At 37.5% G+C, this 10,985-nt stretch overlaps 1 protein-coding gene across 1 annotated transcript; it reads right to left on the bottom strand.

The window, feature by feature from the left end:
- Window positions 1-4,785: 4,785 nt before the first annotated feature.
- LOC136276911 (uncharacterized) lies at window positions 4,786-7,458 on the bottom strand. Its single transcript, XM_066170443.1, has 3 exons — window positions 7,410-7,458; window positions 6,188-6,551; window positions 4,786-5,607 (listed from the first exon to the last, which is right to left on the bottom strand). Exons 2-3 carry the CDS (start codon window positions 6,536-6,538, stop codon window positions 4,786-4,788), a joined length of 1,173 nt encoding a protein of 390 aa, XP_066026540.1. The 5' UTR covers window positions 6,539-6,551; window positions 7,410-7,458.
- Window positions 7,459-10,985: the final 3,527 nt, after the last annotated feature.

Raw genomic sequence — 10,985 nt, 5'->3', positions numbered from 1 at the left:
GTACGATTTCAAAACAAAAATCTTTTGTTGCACAAAACTTTGGGTACATAAGGAACGCTTTCAAATAATATGTTCCGTTGTAATGAAGAGTCCCCAGCGTCGCAAAGCCTCAGTTGAAGTCAGAATACTCAGTTCTGTGTTCAGCATAATTCCCATCGCGTTTGTGAATAAAGTATTGTCAACTCCGAAACTAATTTCGTCGCTTGAAGGGGAAAAGAAATGCTAATTGTTTCTCGAAACCAGTCTTATTCAGCATATTTTGTTTTTCATTTTGAGCTACAAAGGTCGATCACAAAATAGGGATAGAAACGGAAAGATAGTATTAATACTGATAGTTTTGAATTTTCGCCGCTAAACTAGACAGGAACTTTTAGCAGAAGTGATACTGCACAAGTCATGTATGAATTGCACAGACGTGCACTATTTTTAGAGAATAATGTATGGCGCGCGTCTGGATATGAAATGTCGAGTTGAAAAAACGTCTCAAAAAGCGAACACATTGTATTATTTTGTTTTATCATATAAACAAAATAGCGCATTAGTGACGAGAAAAGCTGACGTCAATAATGAAAGAAAATAAATTGACGAATCGACAATCGTACAGTGCGTTGGCGCTAAGGCTCAAGATGGAAAAATGCTTTGAATCATGATTACAAAAACAACAATGGGCGGAATTTTAAATTTACAAAATTCTCATTTATTGACTTTTTACTTACGCCAGAAGAAGTCTTTAAAGTAAACAGCCAAAATCGGCCTGTGACAAATCTTCCAGTTGTCAATTTCCGTTCTCAGCCACGACAAAGGCCATTACCAAAGTCACTGAATACGTAACTTTGGGTTTTTCTTTTCATATATTGGTTTTCTTTCCCTTCTAGGAAAGTTTGAACGTCACTCCCTGTAAGCGGTACGAAATTTTTAAATGTTTAGCCGCCATAATCCGACAAAGTTCCGCGGACAAACTACCTTGTATTGAGAATGTTGAAGGCTTTGCCGTTCATTTATCAACCTGGCCGAGTGACGCGAAAGGCGAGTGAGGTGTCAGCAGCTGATTGGCGTTATCAAACACACATGAAAAAATATCGTATTTTTTAAAGGGTGTTGTTACGGCTTTTGTCAGAGCTGCAGATCCTTGTATAACATCGTAGTTTCTATGATAAATAATGATTTTTACCATGGTAGCTCCCTGAGGATATAAGTAGGCCTTGTGCGCGCGCTATGTTGTGATAGAAATGTAAGTAACAAAAAAATAAATAAATAGGGCAACTCTATCAACAGCAAACGATTCTATCTCTCTCCTTCACCGTGCAGCTTCTCACCAAATCATAATCATTTCCTCCATATCATTGCGGCTTTTTCTGCGTCTTTGTTAGCGTCGTTGAGCTCACAGTTATTTTCTTTGAACAGAGGGAAATAATTCATGGATACCCACAGGCAGTCATCTTAACACTTCACGTGACACTGGGTGGCGCTGTGGACTGTCATCTTTGAAACACGTGGACCGTCAAGAATGAGATTTTAATTATGACAATTTACTGTTGGCTGCGCCTTATTTGGTCTGAGTGAGCTGAGATACCAACAACATGTGCGCGTAGATAGCGAAGAACACTCATGGTGGACCTTAAAAAACCTACAAATTAGTTGGATTACCTTAATAATTATACTAAGACATTTAAAAATGAGTTCGTAGCAATCAGAGTACACGTAGGGAAAAGGCAAAAAATCATGAATAGGTACGTGATCTTACCTATGGTGGAACGCGGTGTAAACGGCGCTTAAGACGTTCGGCAAGATCTTAACCAGCGCTTAAAGTGTTCTCTTCTTTTGACGCGAAAGCGATACGTAATGCTTATCGACAAAGGGGCCATCGTTCTCTGGGGTCGAATATCTCGATGACAGGTTAAATATCTGATATAAATAAATTGGCTGTGATAAAATGAGAATCTAGGGTACAGTGTGCATGGCGATCCAGATATATTATGCTGTGTCAATAGTAGAAAAAAAGTGACTTTAAACATATCGAATAAGTCACGCCGGATGAGTTTCTCAGAGTCCGTATTTTGTTGGCTGAGTTCCTTTTCTAAAGAAGAAAATGAACCCAAAAAAAATTATAGGTCATATTTAGCTCCAAACCAGTGCTGGGTTGCAGAAGCAGTTAAGGACGAGGCAGCGGTGATCTATATCGTTTGCAGCCATATTCTCCGAAATTGTTTTCCATGTTGATGAGTCCTCCTGGTCTTCCATCAAATTTACATCCCCTCTCATGTTATTGTAACTCCTCATGTGCCAGGTGCCTCCTCTGACTTTTTTCAATTTTTGGTTTGCCCTTCAATATGGTAAATACTTCCACCTTTCTATCACTCAAAACAATTAAACTTCATAATAAGAAATGGAAGAGACCAGAAACAATGAAAAGAGTTCGCCATGAGTTGTTTTTTCATCAAGAAAAATCGATACTTTCAGCTGGGTGTTAAAACTTGTTGTCTCCACAATTAGAAGGAAAAAAATTGACCACGGTATTTTCTTATCTGTCCAAGGAGGAGTTGAGTGTGATTCAGTTGAAAAGCCCTTTTTTCTTTTAATCCTCCACAGAAGTGTCTTAATATTTAAAAAACATGAGTTTTTCTAACGTTCGTGGGAGGATATACGTCGTAATGTGTCTTTTAATTATCTTTGGAGTGATGATCACAAACAAAACGAATAATTTCACAAAAAGAAGCGGTAGAGACTAGAGACAGGCAAACGAGATCGCCAATTCCCTTTTAATCTTTAAACTGTCTTTCATTCAGAAAAATAGATACTTACAGCTGGGTGTCAAAACTCGTTGTCTCACTAATGAAAGGAATGAAATAAACCATAGTTTCCTTCATTTCCATAGAGGAATTGACTTTGCTACAGTTAAAAGAGGCAGTTGAAAAATTAACATGAATTATGAATGATGGTCGATCCGGCTCCAGCTCTTTATTTTTGGCTGAGCTCTCTGTAAAGGGGCCTACAAAAGCAAAGGTTCAAAAACAGAGAAAAAAAATCCAACTGGAAATTATCTCACTCATCCATACTTTTGTATCCGCCACCTTTGATATTATTTCAACTGGGTTTCTTTTAGGTTATTTGTACATTAAAGGAGCTGAATGTTTGGAATGACTTTTCTAAGCAGTATTAGTATGCAAAGAGAAAAAATAGAAAAACAATTTAAGGAAACGGTACAGAAACACTCAAATTTAGTTTACACCACGCACAAAACTAGTGTCCCTGGTTGGCACAGTGTCATTTTTCAAAAAGCGCTTCATCTTCATCCCTTGGGCTTCCATCATTCTGTTTAATATGGACAAGTTTCGCTCATAGCATAATTCTTCAAAATTTGCCCAACAAAGCGACGTTTACGGCCAAGTTGGATCGTTAAGATCGGGTCTTTGTCTACGGACAAATTTCACCCATTTTCCTCTCACGGTCGGGATCGTTCGGGAACTGAAACATTCTATGCCTGGTGCCGGAATGATCTATTCTGACAGCTTTGCTGATAAGAGCCGGGGCACCAGCAACACAATATGGCCCTCGTTGCCGCGCATCTTTCATACTATTCGCCATACTGAAATCGATTTTATGTTACCAAAGTGACGTCAGCGGTTTTTCCGCGCAATTCGAATACCATTTTTGAGGGGAAAATGGCATAACTTAATAATGTATTGACAGCGCGTCCAACAGTGTAATATCGCCGTAAATCCACAAGCTTTAAGGAAAAGTCTGGAATGATACTATAATAAGATGATGTCTCACATTATGTACAACAATCCTGATGACCTTTACACTTCACTGGTGCTTTTCTTGACAAACACCTGATCCAACTACTATACCTACTTCATCTCCTACATTTTGAACATTTCAAAAATTGTTTTATGAACAAATGTACAATGTTATAAGGTAAGCAGTGATCTAACCAAGCACTTAAGTCCTTGTGAAAGAAAGGCTGTTGTGAAAGTCCTTAGTCCTTGTGAAAGAAAGGCTGTTGAGGGCTTCTCACAGTTATGCATCGAGTCCTTAATATTAAAATCAAACCAAGCTGTACATATTTATCACTTAGGAGAAATTGCTAACATCCCCCTGCCACTAAGTAAATACCATTTCTCCTCACAGTAAGGATTTTTTAAAGCGAAATCAAGAAACCTACACTTAAAGCTTAGTTTTACTAATGATCAAACTAACGAGGCCGAAGCTAATTTTCAATTATCAGTAAAGAGAAAACGGTTGATTGACCGAGTCAAGAAAATGTCGATTAAATGTAGATTAATAGCATACGGAGTTATTTGAACATCTCTGAATCTAAACACAAGCATTTCAACTTACGATTAGTCACTTTCTCGAAAAGAATTTGCATAAATCAACTAATGGTGATCTCTGAATGCGTTTTCAAAGACGAATACGAAAAAAGGGCAATTTTATCGACCTTTGACTTTTAAGATGTAAGTGTGCTATCTATTGAACATTAAATAAGATGAAAGTGCGGGTAAAAAGTGTTTGTACAGAGACCGCCTACTTACTTCAACTATTAAAATATGAGGTTGCCAAGGTTGCTTATGACGTCGCTCTTGTGCATGTCTACATTCTTCTGTGATAAAGGGTCAGTGTAACCATCTGAGATATTAAACGTTTAGTTCAAGTTCAACTCCTAATTGGGCCAAACTTGGAGGCACATGATGTCATTGTTAGTTCTTAGCCTTCCTGCGATGTTCTCTTGCTTTCAGTTGGCTGCGTTTCCTTTTCTGTGAAAGGAAATGAATTCGCAAAAAGTTACACGTCACATTTAGCTCCAAACCAATGCTGCGTTGTAGAAGCAGGAGAAAACGAGCACCGGTGATCCTGACTCATATAAAGCTTGCTAAATCGTCCGAAATTTTTTTCACCGGGGACTCCACCTGGTTTTCCATCAAATTCACATCCCTCTTCTGTGCTATTGTAACTCCTTATGTGCCAGGACACATCTTCCTGCTGTTTTGTCAGGGCGGTGCAATCAGAACAATTGATTCCTCGGATATTGACATATTCGTACATCTTGCAGGTGTTCCAGGTACCAAAAATGTCATGACCTGCCAGCTTAGCGCGTGCGTAGTCCGTATACTGCAGACCATCCGTAGAAAAGTTACAAGTTGCTCTCAGATGCGTGGAGTGATTAGCAAGATACTGCATCTGTGATAAGGATAATCGGAACTCGTTCCAATTTACTTCCCCCTCTTCAATATCAATCTCAACGTTTTTGCCAAACCCTGCAGATTGGAAGGCTTTTTTCTTGGAAAAGGAAAACGATTGTATTAACGTCCATACAAAGCCAGGTTCAGACTGCAAGTCACAGTAAACAGAAAACCGTTCATTGTCTGAATTTGAGATGTCGTATTTTCCTGACGTCGAGGCACCGTTCTTAGCTACGTCTTTGCAGCTTCTCGAATGTTTCATCTTCTCACACCGCTGACCAGAGTATGTATTGGGACAGGTACAGTTAAACCTGATGCTGTGAGTGTCACAAATCTCCTGACATACCCCTCCATTGAGACAAGGATTGGTGCGGCAGCATCTATTGATGCAATGATGCTTCTCTGGCGCGTATTTATCTCCACCCTACAGCAACATTCAAAGGATGTTTTAGCTCACCATGCTCACCGAATTGGGTTGGCATGTGCGTTTTAGCAACCATCGACAAATCTCATCGGAAACGAATCAAATCGATAACAAACAGTGCGAGAAAAGTACGTGTGCCTACAACACATAGCGGGGCGCCAGAATGGAGATGAAATGTCCATCAAAATTAGATTTGAAATGCAGTAATACAACAATGATTAAGTCAATGATGTCTTTATGAAATTTGTAGTCACATCTGTTCTGCCGTTCCCTTCGCATTACAACACGGCCTTTAAGAGAAAAATTTGCGAGGAAGAGAATGAACCCAATCCTCTCTTAGCCAAATCAGTTTGTTTTAATTTTTGTCTAGATCAATCATATCGCAGAATGATCAGTATGCACAAAATTGTCTTTGGCCCGGACTGACATATAACACAACTGTTTTTAAGGAGTACCGCAAAACTTGATCATGTACAAATATTTATTTTATTTACGAACTTGAACATCTTGGGATATTTACTTTATTTAAGAAAGTTCAAAAATAAATGAATAAGGAATTAGATAAATAATCTTATCTCACCTTCACCGTGTAGCTTCTCACCAAATCATAATAATTTCCCCCTTGCCTCCATTTCATCGCCGCTGGCTCCATGTCTTTGTTAGCGTCGTTGAGCTCACAATTGTTTTCTTTGGAAAGAGGGAAATAGTTCATGGATACACACAGGCAGTCATCTTTGCACTTCAAGTGACACTGGATGGCGTTTGGGACTGTCAATCTTTCAAACACGTGATCCTCAAGAATTTGGTTATGGATGACATCGTCATCGATAGCAAACTTGAAGTTTTGACAAGTTACTTTTTTCTGTGCCTCAGTGGAGAGGGTCAAATTGAATACAAACAGCACGACTTGGAGATATTGTACGATGCCCATAGCAATAGCACTACTAATGTGAAGAAAAAAAAGATACATGATTATTTCATCGGACAAGCATGGGGTAATCAAGGACGAAACATATAGATATTTGGGTCTCTTGCTTAAAAGCGACCTACATTGACGCATTTTTTTAAATTAACTACGAAATTGTTTTCCTTAAATCAAGAACCGTAACATTTATCTTAATTGCGACGGAAAAAAAGTAATCGTTAGCAGTAAAATTGCCAAAATTTTAGTCGTTAGCCGTAAGAGTGATTACCATATTGAGACTTTCTTCTGAGTCAGTAAACGTTTTGAAAGACTGTTAAGAGTGTATTCCTCTCGCTGTGAAGTCGATCTTCACTACAGAATCACTTATTTGCGGAATTTTTAAAAGAAGACCAAAGCCCAAACGAAATTGCTCCTCGACGATTTTTGTTGGGAATGCTCTACAAAAGGAGCCGTAAACGTTCTCTGCAGTTTAGCCTAAGCTGAACACAGTTTATAAAGAATTGATTGTATGCTCAAATGCTAAGCTGATTTCTCTTCATTGCCCAAGTTGCAATGGAGGGAGATATATTGGCAAATGGAACTGATATAAAAAAAAATACCAAGCAGTAATTGCTGATTAAAAGTATGTCGTTTACAGTTAGTTGAGTGCAAAGCTAAATGTCGAAGTATATCAAATCTCAGTGAAACAGCCGCTGCGATGAACTTTATCAAAGACTGACGTTAATGTATCAAATCGCCCAAGTTTAAGGAGTGTTTCTTGAAACGTAGAATTTCAAAAGTTTCGTGTGTGTCATTTATTAAAAAAAAGCGTTTTGAAAATAAGAGACGTCTCAGAACGTTTTGTGTTACAAAACCAAAAAAGGGAAACTCTACCCACCATCAGTTGTTAAAAGATCCTCTTTCAGCGATGCACTTATGAATCTCTGTGCTCTACAAAGTCAACTGTAAGAACGATTTGGAATGTATTATTCACACTTGAATATTTAAAAAGGGTCCCATTTTATTTTTTTACCATAGGAGTATAGGATATAAAATATTAATGAAAGCTCTTAAAGTAAGCTTTCCTTCCATCGATGCATGATAATATCTCGAGTTTCACCACACCTATAAATTTCGCAACCGTATGGCTGGTTTCTTTTCCAGCTTTAATAAAAGGAATAGAATACAGACCAGTCAGCTAACAAACTCTGATCTTATGTTGTATCCGTAGACTGTAAAAACACATAAGTTCTGTCTGTAGAGCCAGTTAGTAATTATTTACCGAAGTGGAAAAAATTTATATATTGCAGTCAATAAACCAAAAAACTAGAAAAACTGAAATGAATTATTTAGGTTCATAAGTGCAGCTTTATAAGATGTTTTAAATAAGAATCGCAATGTTTTTCAAAATATGAAGACCCCCCGTCAAGTTCGACTTTCGAACGTGGCAGCCCTTCTGTCGCGGTGACTATTAATGTGTAATGTTCCGAAACTTTTTAATTTTTAAAATTAATGGTAAGAGGGCGTCAATTTTGGCCTCTTTTTGCTAAGAGAACCGATATTTTGACGAGTTAAGAAGAAAAGCTACCCACATAAAAGAGCTTGAAAGCGAGGGGCAGAAATTTATTGTAGCCTTTTTTATTTGGTTTTCATGATAGGCATTCCACTTTTGACAGAGTAGATCACTTCAGGATATTCGTCTGCCCAGTAAATTGAATAAAATAGACTAAACAACTTAAGTTTACCACATCTTTGGCACAGTGTAGCTCCTCACCTGATTATGGTAATTTCTTCCTTCTCTAAATTTCATCCCTAATGGCTTCATATCTTGATTGGCATCATTGAGCTCTCAGTTGCTTGATTTGAACCGAGGGAATAATGATTATATATACAAGCAGTCATCCTTACACATCACATGTAACAAACGAATGGTAGCAAAATAAGGCACATAGCTCCCTAATTATCTGTAATTGTCATAATTATCTACACAATTATTTCTTGACCATGAATCAGAGTTTAACCAGGGAAAGCTGTTGAAGTCATTAAGGTGCCAGTTCGAGTTAACCCGAGGTGAATACACTAACATAATTGTTGCATCAGTTAACTGCTGCTTGGAAAAACCTAAGATAAGTTAACGCCCAGAACGCAAGCTTGCATGTGGAAATGGGCCCCCGAGGCTATTTTTCCGCCTTGTAATTGATAAGTGATGGAAAGTTTTACGTTCGTTACACACTCAACTTATCTATATTTTCAAGCAAGAACGAATAATTGACCCGGTTGTTATTTGTCTAACTTGTTTTGATCAACACAGTTTGCCACGGACATTTCATTCGAAGTTTCAATGGCCCAACGATGTGTAAAGTTTCACTCTTAAATTTAAAAATTTGCATGAAAAAATGGTAAAACATCACAAAATCTTTCTCAAACGCTGACCCTTCTCTAGAAAGATGTGCAAATAAGGAACATAGATGATAATATTAGACACTTGTTATCATTGATACTTCTTCACATTATGTAAATTTTGAATAAGAGCCGAATGATATGAATTATCCAATAACGCATGCCATCCATTCACAGTTTAAAAGCGTCAACTAGAGAAGGAGAGATTAAGGTCAGACTTCACCATTGAGGAGTCTACTAGGGATCAAAACTAGAAGTAATAATAATAATAACGCTGAAATGGAATACAACCCGAAGCAATTTTACTGTTTCCAGGCATTATTGTTGATGTCTTTTTTTTTTCTGTAGTCATTCACCCCAGGCCTTAAAATGATCGTCTGTGCCAAACCGATAATAACCAGTACTTACCCGTTTGAAAAACTTCATGAAAAATAATCTTTATATGGCAGAAATTCAACAGTGTGAATCAAACATCGTAATTTGTTATGGAAATTAGTGTAATGGGATCGTTTTGCAATGAAAAACCTTCACAAATGTTACGTGGTTAAATTGTTAGTTTTCGTTGCTTCTCTCTAACTTATTATGTAAGTATGCTTGATTTAGAGGCCAGAAATAATCGTAAATAGTTGAATTAGATCAATTTTCTGTCGGTGAGGGATGTAGCCACTTCATTAACAGAAAATGATAGAGACTGTGTCATTTTTTAGCTTTAAGGGGGCCTTCTGGTTGATAATTAGGAAAGTTTCAAAATTGTAGCGAAAACAATGGTTGTTTCCCCAACAAAAATTATAATTATCTTAGATAAGTTACCATTGTACATTCGATGGTGGATAGCAACTTATTTTATCCTAAAAATACCAAAGAAATAATAAAATAACTTCCTATAGCTTCAAGTTTTGACAAAAACAAAACGTACAAACTCACAATGACAAAGTAAAGATTTCGAAATCATCTAATAACTGAGTAATCCTTTATAGTTTCGTTATATGAAGCTTCCTTTATTTTCATAATATTCAGAAGCAAACCTGTACACTTACGTTACACAAAACTGGACGTTCAAGCTTGATATTAATTAGCAAAAGAAGAAGTAGAAATTCGAAGTTTTTGTAATCAGATCAGTCTCGAAAGGAGCTTTCCTAAATGACAATTTTGGCTGAAGCCGGTTGGCGAGAAAGAGAGGGCATTTTTATTATTAAACCACTCTTCAAATCCTTCGACCTCTGGGCAACAGATACAAAGCGAGCCGTTTTCGACTCCAAAGATGTAAAGATTTCTTTGTGCAAAAAAATGAAAGTGGACTTCTGTCATCTAGCTGACTCCTGAGGTGTATCTACAAGGTTGGAGAAAAGATCAGTTTTCGAGTTATATTACCACAAATGTCTCCTTCTCTCTAAATAAAAACAACAAAGTAATATTTGAGAGTATGTAAATTGATAAAATATGATGCTGCCCCTTACAATAGCTATCAACTGCTCCTACTGATCCATCAAGTCGCATTCTCTCTCCTTGCTTTTTAAACTGTTAACGAACTAAGCACTATTAAGATCCATTCTTGTGTAGGCGGTGCAATCAGAACAGTTAATTCCACGGATGTTAATATAATCAAACAGTTTGCGGTCTCCACCCCAGTCACCGAATATGTCAAGACCTGCCAGAACAGCGCGTACGTAGTCCGTACACTGCAGGCCATCTGCAGGTAAGTTGCATGTTACTCTTAGATGTGTGAAGTGGTTTGAGAGAGACTGCATATGTGATAAGGAAAAGCGGTAAGAGTTCCAGTCCGGTTCATTGTTATTGTCATTTACAGGAAAATCCGTACCAAACCCCATTATCCTTTTAAGTGGCCTTATTGGCAAAAGATAACGACTGTATCAATGCCCATACAGAGCCAGATTCTGAAAAAACCACCAAATTTTAGCATGTACGAGAGCGTGTAATAGATTCAATATGCTTGAATCGTTGTTTTCCAGAATTCAAGGCCAGAAATTGCGTAGGTTTATGTTGAAGATTTTGAAGATTGTGAAATTGTATGGTTTTTAAAATTAAAATCTGCTATTTAACAATACTTTTAGGA

Source organism: Pocillopora verrucosa, chromosome 7 (assembly GCF_036669915.1).
Source record: "Pocillopora verrucosa isolate sample1 chromosome 7, ASM3666991v2, whole genome shotgun sequence".
NCBI lineage: Eukaryota > Metazoa > Cnidaria > Anthozoa > Scleractinia > Pocilloporidae > Pocillopora > Pocillopora verrucosa.
The sequence above is the reverse complement of the archived record's forward strand: the minus strand, read 5'-3'. Positions and strand labels throughout refer to the sequence as shown.

What these genes read in the sequence shown, in the direction of transcription:
- LOC136276911 (XM_066170443.1), bottom strand. Translation starts at nt 6,538, where the DNA reads ATGGGCATCGTACAATATCTCCAAGTCGTGCTGTTTGTATTCAATTTG. An exon ending in TGAGAAGCTACACGGTGAAG is followed by an intron (nt 5,608 to 6,187) that starts GTGAGATAAGAT and finishes ATGTTGCTGTAG; the next exon opens with GGTGGAGATAAATACGCGCC.